Source organism: Mya arenaria, chromosome 8 (genome assembly GCF_026914265.1).
Source record: "Mya arenaria isolate MELC-2E11 chromosome 8, ASM2691426v1".
Lineage (NCBI taxonomy): Eukaryota > Metazoa > Mollusca > Bivalvia > Myida > Myidae > Mya > Mya arenaria.
Window position 1 is genome coordinate 22,019,957 of NC_069129.1, and position 20,016 is coordinate 22,039,972.

The following is a 20,016-nucleotide window of genomic DNA, read 5'->3' on the forward strand; positions in this document are numbered from 1 at the left end:
TCTCAGCCATGGAATATACTTATAATTCAGTATCCATGTATTAAAAAGATGCTTTAAGCCCCGTTTAGAGACACAATGTAAAAGCCCAACCGATGCTGAACGAGAGGCACAAACGTACAAACATCACAAACAGATCAAGCAAGCATCAAATTGTTATATCAATAAGTAATTGTAGTCTCTTGTTCTAATATATTAAATGAATAAAAAACATGACGTTCTACCTGGCAAGGATAAAAAACCTTTTACATGAAGGTATAACAACCTCAGAGTGGTCTAATTGTTAAAACCACGCTAAAGCCTTTTAATGTTGGGAGTCTCTACTGGTCACTCGATGTAGCTTTGGACAAGGTGGAAATTCCTGTAATTTTCAGCCTGACGTCTGTGAGAGCGACGACTGATTGTTTTATAAAACAAGTGTTACTTATTAATTTATTAAAAAACGACTTAATTAATACATAAATGAATTGACATTGAAAAAACGAATAGCAATTAAATAAATAAAAAAGCAAAAATGAATTATTTGAATAAAAAAAAACTTTGTTATCAATTAAATTGAATATACGAAGGTCAAAAAGACAAGACAACAGATACCAATAAAAATGTTATCATTTTTTGCATAACAGTTCAATACGTTTCCTATGGACTATTTGTTTTACCTAAATACCAATTGCGTTTAGCAGTTCAATTAGTAGCTATACCCTATAAGGTAAGTTACTCGGAAAAAAATGACTCTAACTTGACACACTTACAATATAGTTAAGGAATGAAACAGTGTCGAAAAAGTCACAGATCAAGGAATGAAACAGTGTCGAAAAAGTCACAGATCACGGGTTCAATTCGGCCTATAAATGAAATATCACCTTTAACGTGAACAAACAAAGCATTGCCCAGTTGAAACACGTTGTAAGAACTAAAGATAAATAGGTAGACAAGGAACCTCAAACTAAAAAAACGGACATATTAATATTAGACGTTTTGTTAATGAACGATTATATTCAAATATTAGAAAAAAACGGGTGATGCCAAATGCCATTAACGGACTAACTCAAGAAATGCAGAAAAATATTAGAACCTGTGCAAAAAGTAATCACAATTTGTGAAGTTAATGCTCGAAGGAACAATTAGACACTCTCTTCAAACAAAGGGGAAACAACCAAGACAGGCGATGCAAATGAGCATCAGGCATTTTAACCCCAGTTACACATCCATCAAATGTTTCAAAATTGATTGTCAAAATACGACAATATCGTAAATCAACAAATAAAGTGTGCGTACCCTGTATATAGATAACACTAGAGCTAACAGTTGATTTACCCTAATATTTTGAAGTCATGCATGTGAATGATGCAGGAACAAAAATTATTTTTGTCTTCGCTACAACAAGATCAGGTACATTACAAAAACCATTTTCATTTGTTAACGGTGCAATCGTAATTCCTCTCAGGTCTTAAAGTTACTATTAAAGAAGTACCAATGAATACGACATATGTTCTTCAGCGGTTTTTCATTATTTAAGCTTTTCGCGGCCATTTCTCCAGTTCCCAAATTCGTCCTCCATTAGTGGAAAATAATATTTTTGGTATTTACCCCTAGAGGAGTTCCCATGCATGCTCGAAACGAGAATTTAAGTAACCTTACATGGGTCGGATTTCATCAGATATATTGCAACATAATGCAGACCACTTTGAAGGTGAACTACTCAAAACGTGAACGGGATAAGTAATGTGACTAGTTTGTATAGAACGACATGTACAAGTTGTTACTATTCATGAGATGATATATATAACTCAGATTGCGAGAAAACGGAGTAAGATGATCTGCTAGGGTTTACCCGGGGAGGCTCAAATGGCGGGCTATCTTTATCAAGCATGCTTTATGCATACTACCAAAGGGAAGTAAATCAAACAGCTGTAATGATAGCACATCGTTATGTTTTATCTCCCTTCATTAGAAACAGAGCAATTAATTCTATGCAGAAATAATGCTAATTATAGCTAAACAATTGTATTAAGGTTTTGTATGCGAGATTGTTGCTTGATATACGATGTGTTTGAATTAATTCAAGCAATAAATAAATACTATGAAAAGGGAATTCAAACAAGTTGGACAGGCAAATTCAAAACTTTAATTATAGTGAATTAATTTTGGTGTAATTGACCGGGTTTCACACAGACTGAAATGATTTTGCCAAATTATACGTATTCCGTTATCTTGGAAGTCAGTCTCGCAACTTAGTATTTTATGTCTGGCTATGATAAATCTGGCAGGGTTCATTAGTCTCAAATATCTAATCATTTTTGTGTGTTCATAGTCCCACTTTGGCACTGAACGGTAACGGACCTGTTAAGGAATGATCATTGGGATAATCATGAACAGTAGCCAGTTTACAAGTTTTATCGGAGTACTGACACATGTTTTTTTTTCAAATGTTAAAATTTGTGATGACATTGATGCTCTTTAATTATATTTATAATCATATTGTTTAATGTTCTGTTTTCCTTGATTAAATTCGGAGAGATCAGCATAATTGTTAATCGCGTGTGAAACCATGTTAAAACAATAAGAAGCTGTTTGAATTCCAAGCATTTTATATGTAAGCACGCGCATTAGTTAACATTGCTAAAGATCACTGCTGCTAAAAATATAAAAGTAAATAATTTATAAAGTTGAATCATATATCATATCAAGCTTACATTTTGTAATGGTAGAAAATACATAAAAAACACGCTCCCTTTGCAATTGAAACAACAGAAGCCACTGAAAATGGTGTTGTATCATGAAATGATATCTGATGTGTTTGAAACTCTTGAATAAGTTGAAAGATCATTTATGTAAAAAAAACTAATGTTAATGAGGAAGAAGGTGTGTCCGACGGGATAACTCATGTCTCATTTTAAAGAGTGTTCTTGAACATTAGAAAAGCAAATCCGGTCGGGATCCTTTTAATTGATATATTACGATACCGGATCACTCTTCTTGAGTCAACCTCTTCCTCAGTGCAGTTACTTAAACATGTGCAGACGATTGCGCTTTATCCTCGCAACTGAAAGTGTACCCGTGTTTCCCTGGTCATTGTAAGTTTGACCAAATTTGGAAGAGGGCCATCATATGTTGCTACATCACACATATCAGGCTCAGTGCCATGTGGTCTAAGAAAAAAGAAATCAAAGAGTATCCTTTTAAGGTCTACAGGAAACTTGTAAACCCAAAGTTGTGGTCATATTTGTCCTCATTGGCATAATTTGAACTAACTAAGTGTTTGACTACTGCATGGTGCTACATACAAACTATCAAGGGTCTCGGCCAGGCGGTGTCAGACAAGAATATTTTTAAACCTTTTCTTAAATAGTTATATAGCAATAGAAAACCTGTGATCCACGGAGAACGATTTGAACAAACTTGATAGAGGACCACTTTATGATGATGCATACAAAAAATCAAACGTCTGGGCCAAGCGGTTTCAGATTTTTTTCAATGAGTTCCCTATAAAAGTCTATTTGACACTTTTGAACCTAAGAGCATGGTCAGTTTAGTTCCCAATGGCAACAAACAAAATGGATGACCACTGTATGATGCTACATATAAAATAACAAGGATCTGGGCCAAGCGGTTTTAGACAGGAAATAGTACAAAACGTGGCGTGGCCAGTTTTAACCTCAGGGGCACGATTTGACCAAACATGAAAGAGGACCACTACATGATCCTACACACACATTATCAAGGGTCTGGGCATAGCAGTTTCAGAAAAGATGATTCTTGAAAATTTCATTCTAAATGTCTATAGGAAAATTTGGAACCCCAAGACGTGGCCTGTTCTGTTCCCAGGGGCATAATTTGAATAAACTTTGTTAAGGACTACTGTATGGTGCTGCATATAAAATATTAAGGGTCTTGGCCAAGCAGTTTTCTTATAAAAGTTATTAAAAACTTGTGACCCCCATGGCTGGGCATGTTTTACACAAGGGACACGATTCGAACCCATTTGGCAGAGAATCGCTAGACAATGTAACACACCAAATATCTAAGCCATTGGTCTCATTGTTTTTGTGAGTTAACATGCACTTGCTATGGCAACCAAAGTTTTGCATGGAATTAATTTCTTTGAACAATTTCCAAGAAAACACCCCAGTAAGATTTCATCGGTTTAGGAGGCGATTCATTTTGAAACAAATGTTGACGGACGACTGAAGGACGGCCGATTGGCGCCGGACGGCTTGCGATTGGAAAAGCTAACCTTGAAAACTACGTAATCAGGTGAGTTTAAAAAGAACATAAAATCAGTTTTAATTGCAAATATACCATGTATATGTAAATAGTAGTTCTTCTAATGCCAAAGTGAAAATGGTATCGCTTCGATAAAACCAGAGTGAAATGATCAAGTCATTATTCACCAATACCTTCCATTATTTCACCTATATGCGTAAAGTAAATCACAAACTTGTTGTCGATGTTATAGATATTTAATAAGCATTATAAACTGAACGAAGTTAGCCATGAACTATTAGTATATTATTTATGTATATAACATACGAAAGAACATAAGTAATGAAAAAGTAAGTATGACTTTTACATAAGAACACTAGATGTTTTATTATTATAATTGCCGCTGAATGTCGATTGTTCTGCTGGTTCATTTCTTCCCGGTAGCTCCGATTATCGTGCCGGCCGTGTTCAGGCCATTCAGGATCTTATCCTTATTTTTGCGGTACCAGGATCCTAGCTTCTTAAAGGGCCGCCACTTCCTGCTGCTAACATCTGCCAACACGCGCCTGGTCGTGAGGAGAAGAAATATACATGTGAAGGTTTATGTTTCGGTAAGGTCTTCTGAACTGTACCAGAAAAAAGATACTTAAAGACAGTTACACATAAACCATTTAACTTAGATCAAATGTATTGTGCGTCATTATGCAGTCAGCTCTTAACAGTGTTATTTGAGTTTCATATCGTTAAAACATACTAAAGTACAATAAGCTTAATAACAGTTTAATTATAGCTGTACCTGCTGTCCTGTGGACAGTACTGATGAAGGTAGCAGTTCTCCGGCTCTATCACACAATCGGCCACACAGTCAGCAAACTCCCCTTCTATATCCAGGGTATCGTCATCATCAGTCTACCAACACACACAATTTATAAGCACAAAAATATACCGTTAATACAAATATATTGTTCGTATGGTATCTGCAATACTGAGTTAAACATAAGAAGAGTAATAACATTGTTTTTCAATCGGTTATATAATATTATATGTTAGATATTGATATCGATATTGATAAAACAAACTTGTTTTGTAATGTTAAGGACCTTCATTCACGATACCATTTTTATTATGTATGGTTTTATGATTCACAGATACACGAAATGTAACTCCTTCGTCATGATTCAGATCTCGTCTCCTAACTAAAGCTGACCAATTGCAACGCTGTAGTTTTGCTAAGAAATTGTCGTGTATTTATGTAATATTTTTAAAACATTACGGCTATAATTATTAATAATTATTTCCAAAAATCCTTAGCCTACTTATAAAAGGTGATGTGACTTCTAACAGACATCCGTATTGTAATACTGACCGTGTGTGCCAAGTTTCATGTACTGCATATAAGACTCTTTGAGTGATTAGAAATAAAAAAGGGTTTACATGTTAATCAAGAGTGAGTGAATACAAGTATCACAATGCAAATATGCCAATTCCTAATTCAATTATATGTAGAATATGTCATGTTATTGTCTTTTCATGTGTACAATATGATACCTCCAGAATGTTAACGGTTTCCCTAACCCATTCTTTCAGAGAAGGAAATCCGATTAAATCTTACATTGAATAACATACAAAATGTGTTTTGATTTATTTGACTAAATAAAACATTTGCAAATGAGTAACAATAGCAAATGAGTTAAAAAAAAATCGCTAGCGAAACTAAGTTTATCATAGATGAAATTTGGCATGTTTGGTTGTGCCGTACGCATATACCACTCACAATATCCTGCACACACTCCATGCAGTGCTGTACAACTTCAGGGTTTTCCTGGTCAGAATTGCCGCCGTTGTCGGCCTCTCTCCTTGCTCTGTCCTGACCGGCATATCCTCCAGTCCACCCACACACTACAAATATGCCGTATAAACATTTAAGATTTGCTAACAGTAGTTTTGTAGTGGGGAAAACTATATGGCTTGTGAAATGTTTAAGGAAAAGTTAAGCCTACTTAGTGTCTATGATGACAACCTTGAATGCATCACTAGAAACATATTGCGAAAGGCAAACAACCAACTTCCGATACATTTTCTGGAATGGCAGTGTGAAAATAAATTATAATTCAAAAAGTGCATAAATGCTCGCGTACTTACATAACTCTGAAGTGACATTCTTATTCAAAATCAATACATACGCATGCAAATTAAACATAAATTCTGAGTGATAAACCTATTCTATTTACTAAATAATGCATTTATGGAAAACATTAAAAACTGATAACAATATTGTAACCGTGTATTTAATAGCTGCAAACGCAAAAGTAGTAAATGATCGGTGAGATCTAAAAGATTTACTGTGTTCTACTATATCGTCTCATAAGGTAGAAATACTGTGTTTTTGCAACTTTCAAATTAAACTCGGTATTTTTCATAAGAACCATTGTTTAACATTTATTGATTATTTTTGGTATATATAGACAATGATATTAATTGTGGTAAATCTTATTTGGAAGTAAGAGTGCATCTTGAACTATTTAAATATTATTTTGGATTATATTACGAATCAGGACAGACTGTATATTTGATTCAAGGATTATCCTGGAGGTTCATATTCATACTTTTCATGTTACAAACGTTTAAGGAACAATTGTTATTATATACCTAAGTTATACGGCCAATCGTAGACTCTCATTTTCAACACGTGACCATACAATATATTACCGTACACACGCGTACAAAACATATTGTATAGTTTCGGTATTGTAGATTAACTGGTTCCATGTTAAACCTATGATAAAGACCGAAACGCATGAAAAAGTTTCGAATGAAAATCGGGATCGACAGACGCTTTAAAGGTATAGTGACATAAATCCTCTTTAATAGCAATGATCACTTCTTGTTTGTTTGCAAACAAATCGTCAAAGTGATGTCAAAATCTGATATCAACGCCTTTACAAAATATAAAAAAAATAAAACTATTTGGAATAATAAAGGTATAGAATAAATAGGTTATTTTACATTGTTTATCAATGTTAAACAACATATAATAATTAACAAAATTAAAGCTGCACTCTCACAGATTGAACGTTTTGACAACTTTTTTTATTTTTTGTCTTGGAATGAGCAAATTTTGCGTCAATATCTGCAAACCTGATATAAAAGACTGCTGACAAAAGATCAGATCGCAGCTTTACATATTTCCGTCCCAAAATTGATGTTTTATGCATTTTCTTAAACCGTTAGTAACGGTTTAGGCCATAGAACATTAAATTTGGAATGGAAATATGAACATCTGCGATCTGATCTTTTGTCAGCAGTCTCTCATCACTTGTTAGCAGATATTAACGCAATTTTTTTCTAATTCCAAGACAAAAGAAAAAGTTTGAAAACGATAAATATGTGAGAGTGCAGCTTTAAGAGGAATTCTGCGTTATACAAAACAACAACAAATAATTGGTGCGTGTATATAATTACACAAGTTCAAAGGAAATGTGTTTTTAACAACAGCTTTGAAAACAGTATTTACACAATCTATTAAATATGTAATTAAGTGTTTTGTGGTCAAGTTTATTTTTTAGTTTAATCTTTTAATTCCACAGAACGAATTTACATTTTGCGGTATAGAATTCTGCATATAAGGTACTGAAATGTGGTTCATAAATTGAAATTAATTTATTTTGTGTATTTAACTGTTTAATCTTCACATTTCCTCTTCAGGTGGTCGATTTGACCCAAGTTTACCCAACAAAAAGTAGACAAAAAACCGTAAAAGAACATTTGATGCTCCACCATGATCAAATTCCTACAGTGTAAGCAGAGAGGATACCGCGTAGGAAACTAGTTGCAATTCACCTTAAAATAGGTTTAAAAATATATTAAAAACATATGTCTTTCGTATAATATCTTATTTAATAAGTGTGTTGGATTGTTTACCTCTGAAAATAAAAATAAAGATTTATGATTCGGTGAATATCACATCCTACACGTGACGTTTGAGAAGTAACCGCTGCGTGGAGTTTGCACCATGATGTGACGTCAATTTCTTACAAGGTACGTTTATGCACTGCTACAGTTTTAAAACAGAGATATACAAGCCGACTTACCGAACACAAGCAGCAATAGCAACACAGAGCAACCCTGCATTATGTCTATATGTCCCTTGAAGTTATTTTCACTTAATAACGTACACCGGTTATACTTTGCTTATTATATAGAGAAGAAGGTACTTTAAAAATGAATAAAATAACATGCTTGGGAGAAATTACTGCCGCGTCATTTTGGGTGTTACAGATTGGATATGTTTGCTCCATTAGGCAAACTATTTTAATGGATACAAGTAAAACAATATCTGTACATCTTTAACAAATATGATTTTACTGTCAAGCGAAGTGCGTCAATTTATTATTTGTAATATTCCATTGGTTCAATATCGCACCAATTAAATCGTGTAAAATTGTGGTTAGTGAGTTAAGTGGTTCCTGTTTATTATCGTTGTTTTCCTCAAAATAGGTTATTTTTCAATCCATCTAACGTTGGCGTAAACTGCTCCTTTGATGCATTTTAACTGAAATATTAAATACTCCATATTTGTATCAATATATGGCGCAAATAGGTTTCTCCGAAAATGTATTAGTGCATGAAAACATGCGTTTTTAGTGGTTAATGTATTCACGTGAATTGAATATTACAACTGAGTGGTACACTTCCTCGTTTGAAGTAGATGATATAGATGATAAAGCTACCTCCAGCCATTATCCACACACTCTTAACAACTAAACCATTATTGACTCCTGCAATTTGATAGCGACTTTGCGTGGCGTTTATGTTGAAAATGCTGCTGCTCCTGATTCTGTAATAAGATCATTATCATATTGCACTGAATAATCTTACTAACGTGCCAAAGGCATTATCATGTGTCGCCATATTATATTACACAAGTGTCAAAAACAATATTATGTTGCACCATATTATATAACACATGTGTCAAAAGCATTTTAATGTTGCGCCATATTATATGACACATGTGTCAAAAGCATTTTTATGTTGCGCCATATTATATGACACATGTGTCAAAAGCATTTTTATGTTGCGCCATATTATATGACACATGTGTCAAAAGCATTTTTATGTTGCGCCATATTATATGACACATGTGTCAAAAGCATTTTTATGTTGCGCCATATTATATGACCCATGTGTCAAAAGCATTATTATATTGCGTCATATTATATTACACATGTGTCAAAAAGCATTATTATTTTGCGCCATATTATATTACACAAGTGTCAAAAGCAATATTATGTTGCGCCATATTATATGACACATGTGTCAAAAGCATTATTATGCTGCGAAGAAATAATAATATGCACGTGCAAAAGCATTATTATGTTGCGAAAAAATAACAATACGCACGTGCCAAAAGCATTATTATGTTACGCCAAATAATATTTCACAAGTGACCAAAACATTATTATGTTGCGCCAAATCATCTTTCACACGTGACCAAAGCATTATTATGTTGCGCAAAATAAACTTTTACAAGTGACCAAAGCATTATTATGTTACACCAAACTATCTCTCACACGCGACCAAAGCATTATTATGTTGCGCCAAATAATATTTCACACGTGACCAAGGCAATATTATGTTGCGCCAAATTATCTTTCACACGTGACCAAAGCATTATTATGTTGCGCCAAATAATCTTTCACAAGTGACCAAAGCATTATTATGTTGCGCCAAATTATCTTTTACACGTGACCAAAGCATTATTATGTTGCGCCAAATATTATTTCACACGTGACCAAAGCATTATTATGTTGCGCCAAATTATCTTTCACACGTGACCAAAGCATTATTATGTTGCGCCAAATTATCTTTCACACGTGACCAAAGCATTTTTATGTTGCGCAGAATGATATTTCACACGTGACCAAAGCGTTATTATGTTGCGCCAAATTATCTTTCACACGTGACCAAAGCATTATTATGTTGCGCCAAATAATCTTTCACAAGTGACAAAAGCATTATTATGTTGCGCCAAATTATCTTTCACACGTGACCAAAGCATTATTATGTTGCGCAAAATAAACTTTCACAAGTGCCAAAGCATTGATTGTTTGCGCCATATAATCTTCTACACGTAACCAAAGCATTATTATGTTGCGCCAAATAATATTTCACACGTGACCAAAGCATTAATATGTTGCGCCAATTAATCGATTATTTCACAAGTGACCAAAATATTGTTTTTTTGCGACAAATAATTTTAATTACATGACTAAAGCATTATTGTATAACGCCAAATAATCTTACACACGTGTCAAAAGTACTTTTATTATGCACAAAATAACCCAAACCACGTGCCCAAATCATCATCGTGATAAAATATTACACATCAAAATCATTATTATATTTCACCAAGTAATCTTACACACGTGACCAGACCATTAACATTGTGGCCTTGGTGTATGCATTGCCCCAGTCGTTGTTACACTCGATCAATGTTGACGATTTTTCACTTTCATCCCTTCACCACCGTCCGGTTAGCGCAGTGGTTAGCGCACTTGCTTCTCACCAAAGCGACCCATGTTCGAGCCCCGCCTTGGCGCATGTGAGTTTAGTTAGTGGTCACCAAGCCGGACAAGTGGGTTTTCTCCGGGTTCTCCGGTTTCCCCTACTACACAAGACCACACTCTCGCGCAACATCGTGCCAACGAGAGTGATTTAGTATAAGCTATCATAGCTTTCTTCACAAGATATCGAAAATGATGACAGTTCCTGATGATTTTTGTACTTAATGTACTGTTTATTTTGAAGTGTTGCTAGATTGTTTGGTAAACGGTTTGAACATCTTCCTTGTTCTTTTCGAAACCAAAGACGTTTGAATAGGTGAATAGGTCATCCAGGTATTGTCTTAAGGATAGTATACAGGCGATTGCCTTTTTGAGCCATAATCCGGTTTGGTGACGGTTAAGTGCCAATGTATTATGCAGTTTGCCAGTCGGTTGAATATTAACTCGTCAACGCAAATGACAATACACAACTTATCTCCTTGGTTGACATTGAACGCAAACTGTTTCGATACATTGCCTAAGGCAGCAAATTCATCTGTCAATCTTTAACAATCATGGCATTGTTATAACAGTATTAATTGTCCAGTCTTTATTGTCTGAACGGATAAGAATGCCATTTAAGGAATCGAGCATTACCAGCCATATGATTTGAATCATGTCGACGAATTCGGGTGCGTTTTGGAAATCAGTACGATCTGATAAAGTGTAGTTATGAATCTTGTTTTTTGCAAGTTCGCTGACATCAGGAATGGGTGTTTTGATATTGGTATGAGTGGACTTCTGTTCGTCTGTTATTTCAGAAAGAACTGCACATGATCGGGACAGCTCGGGATCATTTTTATTCGATTTGGATTTCCTGCCTCGACAAATTAAGACATTGTTCGGTTGTTTCTGAATTTCCCCATTATTCATGTTCATATAACGTTCAATGTCATTTTATCTTTTAGAGCATTTCGTCACACTTTCTCTAGTTTCTCCTTCAGACGATCGCATTCATGTATTTTGTTCACATCCTATTCCGATCTTCCCTTTTCCGAAATATTTGTTCCATTCGCTTTAGGACTTGGAAATATTTTATGACGCCTAAACCGAATGGAACAAATAATTCGGAAAAGGGAAGATCGGAATATATATATATATATGTATATATGTAACACATACTGCAGTCAACAATTTCTCGTGGAAAGAACAAACGAAATTGACGCATAATGGTATGCATCTTGTGTTTTTCTTTCTCTCATATGCGTCGAATAAGTTACTTTTCTATTATGCGTTCGTTGCATGTTTCTCTGATATTATGTGTTGATTGATTTCTCCTTCTGTTATACGTCAACATATTTGATATTAGGAGATTTACTTTCAGCTATGTCCTTACGATGATATAATGTATAATATATTTTTATGAAATATATATTTTTAACTATTTAATCCTTCTTTCTATGTCCCTTAATGTTAAACGTATCTGACGAAATGTTTAACTTGCTAATTTATTAAAAACGCGTGACTGCTACATACCAAGGTAGCATTTAGTTTTTGGACACATTTTGTTAACCTTAACATTATCTCGTTTCTATATGTACATATACATTGATTTCCAAATCAACAGGATTTGTAAATATAAGCAATTCCTCTGCGAGCGAAGTGAGATTGATAATGTGCACCAGTGGCCATACTTAGTTATAGTACGAACAAATTTATTTAAGCTCGAATTTGATGAAACTGACAGCTTACAGATTCTCTTTCTAGTCCGTTTCAACGACAGAAACCAGAATCTGGGGTCCATTTTAAGAAACCATGAGAAGGTACCCTTTGTTAGGATCGAACCATCAACCTGTGTCGGAGGCGGACACCTCTCCCATTTGACCACTCTCATCCATACATTTGACAAGAGCATTTATGTGTAGCTATATGTTTAAAAGGTTAATCACAATACTACGTCTTAAATATGTTATATAACTTGAAACATTGTACGTTTCTATGCGATAAATATAATAAAATAGTGTGTTCAATACGTAATCACTCCAAATAAGGTTGCAAGGGTACCAAAATGATAAATGTATTTGAAACAGCTATTGCTTAAAGGAAATTCGTATTTTTAAAATCAATCCCAAACGAATAACAAGCATACATTTTAAGAGATAAACCTTTAACCACTTACTAAATAATGCATTTGTAAAATGTTAATTACTGATAACAAGATTGTAACCGTGTATGTAATGGCTGTAAATGTACAAATATTAAATGACTGGTTACATGAATGGTTGGTCCTAAAAGATTTACAGTGAATAACTATCTTCTTATAAAGTAGAAACATCGTGTTTTGTGAATCTTTCTTTCAAATTAAACACATATCCTTCATAAGAACCATTGTTTTCGATATTTATTTATCCTTTTTGGTAAATGAAATTAATCGTATTAATCGGGGTACTACTTTTTTGGGGGAAAAAGAGTGAATCTGTATTTTTTTAATATGAAATAATAAACATTCACTAACTTGATTTTTTTGCCGATATATAAATTTAACAAATATCTATAAAAATTGGAAATATAATGGAATCAGGCCCTGGCTTATCAGCTAAATAAGATATGGTTTAAAACATGACATGGTAATTCTACAATACTGACAAATAACATTTCTGCCCGATGCTTAAAAAATTGTTTTCAATCATTTATAATTAGATCAGAAAGATTTGTGAAGTAAAGGAAATAAAGATCTTCTTACAAACACTTTCAAAAAAACAACACTAGTGTTTTCATATAATTCAACCAATTTCACTTATTTATTAAAATTAAACAGATATTTATAACAGTTTATGATGCTCTTTTGAGAACACTTGACTTTGAGATGCATATGCAGTTTTTGTCTCCTAGCTTTAAAGTTCTTGTTGATTACGGTACTTAAGATATCGATCCCAGATCCCATATGCAACTCTGGTATAGGGTACTGAAGTGATCAATCCCAGATGCCAACTCTGGTATCCTGGATTAAACGTTACTGGAGGATACGGTACTGAAGCGATCAATCCCAGATGCCAACTCTGGTATCCTGGATTAAACGTTACTGGAGAACACGGTACTGAAGTGATCGATCCCATATGCCAGCTCTGGTATCCTGGATTAAACGTTACTGGAGAACACGGTACTGAAGTGATCGATCCCATATGCCAACTCTGGTATCCTGCATTAAACGTTACTGGAGAATACGGTACTGAAGCGATCAATCCCATATGCCAACTCTGGTATCCTGGATTAAACGTTACTGGAGAATACGGTACTGAAGTGATCGATCCCATATGCCAACTCTGGTATCCTGGATTAAACGTTACTGGAGAATACGGTACTGAAGTGATCGATCCCATATGCCAACTCTGGTATCCTGGATTAAACGTTACTGGAGAATACGGTACTGAAGTGATCAATCCCAGATGCCAACTCTGGTATCCTGGATTAAACGTTACTGGAGAATACGGTACTGAAGCGATCAATCCCAGATGCCAACTCTGGTATCCTGGATTAAACGTTACTGGAGAATACGGTACTGAAGTGTCAATCCCAGATGCCAACTCTGGTATCCTGGATTAAACGTTACTGGAGAACACGGTACTGAAGTGATCAATCCCAGATGCCAACTCTGGTATCCTGGATTAAACGTTACTGGAGAATACGGTACTGAAGTGATCAATCCCAGATGCCAACTCTGGTATCCTGGATTAAACGTTACTGGAGAATACGGTACTGAAGTGATCGATCCCATATGCCAACTCTGGTATCCTGGATTAAACGTTACTGGAGAATACGGTACTGAAGTGATCAATTCCAGATGCCAACTCTGGTATCCTGGATTAAACGTTACTGGAGAATACGGTACTGAAGCGATCAATCCCATATGCCAACTCTGGTATCCTGGATTAAACGTTACTGGAGAATACGGTTCTGAAGCGATCAATCCCAGATGCCAACTCTGGTATCCTGGATTAAACGTTACTGGAGAATACGGTACTGAAGTGATCAATCCCATATGCCAACTCTGGTATCCTGGATTAAACGTTACTGGAGAATACGGTACTGAAGTGATCAATCCCATATGCCAACTCTGGTATCCTGGATTAAACGTTACTGGAGAATACGGTACTGAAGTGATCGATCCCATATGCCAACTCTGGTATCCTGGATTAAACGTTACTGGAGAATACGGTACTGAAGCGATCAATCCCATATGCCAACTCTGGTATCCTGGATTAAACGTTACTGGAGAATACGGTACTGAAGTGATCAATCCCAGATGCCAACTCTGGTATCCTGGATTAAACGTTACTGGAGAATACGGTACTGAAGTGATCAATCCCAGATGCCAACTCTGGTATCCTGGATTAAACGTTACTGGAGAATACGGTACTGAAGTGATCGATCCCATATGCCAACTCTGGTATCCTGGATTAAACGTTACTGGAGAATACGGTACTGAAGTGATCAATTCCAGATGCCAACTCTGGTATCCTGGATTAAACGTTACTGGAGAATACGGTACTGAAGCGATCAATCCCATATGCCAACTCTGGTATCCTGGATTAAACGTTACTGGAGAATACGGTTCTGAAGTGATCAATCCCAGATGCCAACTCTGGTATCCTGGATTAAACGTTACTGGAGAATACGGTACTGAAGTGATCAATCCCATATGCCAACTCTGGTATCCTGGATTAAACGTTACTGGAGAATACGGTACTGAAGTGATCAATCCCATATGCCAACTCTGGTATCCTGGTTTAAACGTTACTGGAGAATACGGTACTGAAGTGATCGATCCCATATGCCAACTCTGGTATCCTGGATTAAACGTTACTGGAGAATACGGTACTGAAGCGATCAATCCCATATGCCAACTCTGGTATCCTGGATTAAACGTTACTGGAGAATACGGTACTGAAGTGATCAATCCCAGATGCCAACTCTGGTATCCTGGATTAAACGTTACTGGAGAATACGGTACTGAAGCGATCAATCCCATATGCCAACTCTGGTATCCTGGATTAAACGTTACTGGAGAATACGGTACTGAAGTGATCAATCCCAGATGCCAACTCTTGTATCCTGGATTAAACGTTACTGGAGAATACGGTACTGAAGTGATCAATCCCATATGCCAACTCTGGTATCCTGGATTAAACGTTACTGGAGAATACGGTACTGAAGTGATCGATCCCAGATGCCAACTCTGGTATCCTGGATTAAACGTTACTGGAGAATACGGTACTGAAGTGATCGATCCCATATGCCAACTCTGGTATCCTGGATTAAACGTTACTGGAGAATACGGTACTGAAGTGATCGATCCCATATGCCAACTCTGGTATCCTGGATTAAACGTTACTGGAGAATACGGTACTGAAGTGATCGATCCCATATGCCAACTCTGGTATCCTGGATTAAACGTTACTGGAGAATACGGTACTGAAGTGATCGATCCCATATGCCAACTCTGGTATCCTGGATTAAACGTTACTGGAGAATACGGTACTAAAGTGATCAATCCCAGATGCCAACTCTGGTATCCTGGATTAAACGTTACTGGAGAATACGGTACTGAAGTGATCGATCCCATATGCCAACTCTGGTATCCTGGATTAAACGTTACTGGAGAATACGGTACTGAAGTGATCGATCCCATATGCCAACTCTGGTATCCTGGATTAAACCTTACTGGAGAATACGGTACTGAAGCGATCAATCCCATATGCCAACTCTGGTATCCTGGATTAAACGTTACTGGAGAATACGGTACTGAAGTGATCGATCCCATATGCCAACTCTAGTATCCTGGATTAAACGTTACTGGAGAATACGGTACTGAAGAAATCGATCCCATATGCCAACTCTGGTATCCTGGATTAAACGTTACTGGAGAATACGGTACTGAAGTGATCGGTCCCATATGCCAGCTCTGGTATCCTGGATTAAACGTTACTGGAGAATACGGTACTGAAGCGATCAATCCCATATGCCAACTCTGGTATCCTGGATTAAACGTTACTGGAGAATACGGTACTGAAGCGATCAATCCCATATGCCAACTCTGGTATCCTGGATTAAACGTTACTGGAGAATACGGTACTGAAGTGATCAATCCCAGATACCAACTCTGGTATCCTGGATTAAACGTTACTGGAGAATACGGTACTGAAGCGATCGATCCCATATGCCAACTCTGGTATCCTGGATTAAACGTTACTGGAGAATACGGTACTGAAGCGATCGATCCCATATGCCAACTCTGGTATCCTGCACAAAACTATACTGGTGAATACGGTACTGAAGTGATCGATCCCATATGCCAACTCTGGTATCCTGGATTAAACGTTACTGGAGAATACGGTACTGAAGCGATCAATCCCATATGCCAACTCTGGTATCCTGGATTAAACGTTACTGGAGAATACGGTACTGAAGTGATCAATCCCAGATACCAACTCTTGTATCCTTGATTAAACATTACGGGTGAATACGGTACTGAAGCGATCAATCCCATATGCCAACTCTGGTATCCTTGATAAAACATTACGGGTGAATACAGTATTGAAGTGATCAATCCCTGATGCCACTCTGGTATCCTGGATAAAATGTTCCTGGTGAATACTGTACTGAAGTGATCAATCCCAAATGCCAATCTGGTATCCTGCGTTACTGGTGAATACAGTACTGAAGTGATAGATCCCGATCTGAAACAGAAATTAACGACAAAATGAAGTAATACACAAAGGTCAATTTGTTCACATTGACACAGATGAAGAAAGAGGCTATCACACTAACAAATGACGTCGACTTTGTTAAAAATATGTTAATATGGCCTAAGACCACAATTATTTTTACTATTTGTTTTATATAGATACTAACCTGGCTTTTCACTTCGAAACAGCCTTTGCATGTAATATTTTTGCAAAAAAGGACTTCAAATCTCCTATAGTTCAATTTCAGGATTCTTCTTCTTCTTCCATATACTGAGCTGGGCTCTTCAAAGAGCGTAAGTAGCTCAACGAGACTAGGCGTGGTGGTGGCGCGTGTCTTAAATGTTATTTTTTTTAAAACTATAAACAGTGTCATGTCTGGTGAAGAAGTGTCAGGTTACTAAGAGCAACCTGAATGCATCTATGGTGGTCGCAGATACTGTGCTAGCAGGGAAGAGGTTCCATTCACGCACTGTCCGTGGGAAGAAGGAGTTTGCCAGTACCTGGTCTGTTATTCGCTGGAATAGCCGGTGTTGGCCCCTGGTTCGGGCATCGCCACTTTGGAGGTACCTGTCTGCGTTGATGTCTACAAGGTTGTTGCGGATCTTGTACATCATGGACAACCGGCTGTGTTTTCGACGCTGTTCGATGGACTCCCAGTTAAGGTCTTTTATCATGTTGGAGACGCATCCTGGGGTCTTTGTAGAACAGTCGTTGAAGACAAAGTGGGCTGCTCTACGCTGGACCTGCTCAATGGCTTTGATGTTGTTTTGCTGGTGTGGGTCCCAACCGGTTGCTGCATTTTCAAGTGAGGGGCGGACCATGGCCATGTATGAAGCTTCCTTAACAGGTGGCGTGCATTCCCTCAGGTTTCTGCGTAGGAATCCCAGTGTCCGGTTGGCCTTGCTTGGGATGTTGACTATTTTATTCTCCCAGGTGAGGCTTTCAGTGATGGTGACTCCAAGGTATTTGATGGCGTCAACTACTTCAAGTGTGTGGCAATGGTGACTGTATTTGGTGTCTATGATTTTTCGGCAACGAGGGGCGATTCTGATGATAGTACACTTAGTGGGGTTGAAGCTCATTTGCCACTTTTCTTCCCACTGTTCCAGTGCGGCGAGGTATTCCTTGAGGAGCTGTACATCATCGTCGTTCTTGATCACCTTGAAGACTGCACTGTCGTCAGCAAATAACTTAGATGATGATGATTTGATCACGTCTGGGAGGTCATTGAAGAAGGCTAAAACAACAGAGGACCAAGGACTGATAGTACATCCGCTGTTCCTGACTTGGCACCATCAAGAACGACTTGTTGTTTTCGGTTTCTTAGGAATGACTGTACCCATCTCTTTTCCCCTAACACCGTAGTGGTCCACGTGTGCATTAGGCGGGCATGGGGGACTTTGTCAAAGGCTTTGGCAAAGTCCAATAGAATGACATCTACTTGCTTCCCTTTGGCAGTGTTTGAGGCGATTTCTTGGATTGTGGTAAGGAGCTGTGTCTCACAGGAGCGTCGCTTACGGAAACCGTGCTGGTTGTCGCTTAAAATGTTGTGCTCGTCTAAGTGCTGCATGACATTGCTGTGCACTATGTGCTCCAAGAGTTTGCACGTTATGGACGTCAAGGACACTGGTCTATAGTAAGATGCTTGGTGTCGGTCGCCCTTCTTGAAAAGTGGGACTACCGAGGCATCCCACCAGTCTTGAGGTACTTCATCTAGGTTGAGCGAAAGCTGGTAACAGCTTTGCTAAGGCAGGGGCTAATTCTGTAGCAGCTGCTTTCAGGATGATGGCTGGAAGCTCATCAGGACCAGTGGCTTTCTTAGTCTTGAGGTTCATCAGCAGCTTGTGTACACCCTTCCAGTCAACTGAAATATTCGGCATAGATGATATGCCGCTTTGTCCCATGTATGGAATGTTTGTAGGCGATATGCAACACATACTCAAAGTTTGGCAATGATATATTAAAATGAGACAAGTATTTTCATAAAAAGCAGAAATAGCCATTTCCATCAAATGGTAAGCCGCAAACCTTTGACGAGCCATTATTTCCTTATGCATTGGAATAATCTGACCAAGTTAAGTTTTCTTTGTAGCTTTCAATGGTGTCTATAAAATAGCACCACAAAAATGGCCTGCCTACTATTTTAAGATTTTTTTCTAAGCAAAACAAGCGTTTTCCACTTTATAGGCTTAGTGTGTTTATATAAAAAATGACATAGAGCCAAACTTAAATGCTTCAACTTGTCAAATTTATGCTTTTCTGGTCCACTTATATATATAGGTAACAGAACTGTTAAGTTAAACAGAAAACAATTAGTGATCATGTGTTTATAGACAGTCTAAACACAACAATATGCCAAACTGATTGACTCCGGGACAAATGGCGCAACAAAGGAAATAAAACACCGAAACTGAAGGATTCATGACAACTGCTAGTGTTTTCATGAGTGAGGTGGCTTCATGATGTAGAAAATGCAGAAATAGCATTATTGTGCCCATTTTTTTTTTTTATTTAAGTATCTGTTT

At 37.0% G+C, this 20,016-nt stretch overlaps 2 protein-coding genes across 2 annotated transcripts; both read right to left on the minus strand.

Annotated features, from left to right (window-relative positions):
• Positions 1 to 4,455: 4,455 nt before the first annotated feature.
• LOC128242081 (uncharacterized) lies at positions 4,456 to 8,453 on the minus strand. Its single transcript, XM_052959117.1, has 4 exons — positions 8,295 to 8,453; positions 5,978 to 6,102; positions 5,000 to 5,112; positions 4,456 to 4,769 (listed from the first exon to the last, which is right to left on the minus strand). The coding sequence occupies exons 1-4, from the start codon at positions 8,332 to 8,334 to the stop codon at positions 4,631 to 4,633; spliced, it is 417 nt and encodes a 138-aa protein (XP_052815077.1). The 5' UTR covers positions 8,335 to 8,453; the 3' UTR covers positions 4,456 to 4,630.
• Positions 8,454 to 17,880: 9,427 nt separating this feature from the next.
• LOC128244061 (uncharacterized) lies at positions 17,881 to 19,061 on the minus strand. The gene is made up of 2 exons (XM_052962076.1): positions 18,785 to 19,061; positions 17,881 to 18,728 (listed from the first exon to the last, which is right to left on the minus strand). Exons 1-2 carry the CDS (start codon positions 19,059 to 19,061, stop codon positions 17,881 to 17,883), a joined length of 1,125 nt encoding a protein of 374 aa, XP_052818036.1.
• Positions 19,062 to 20,016: the final 955 nt, after the last annotated feature.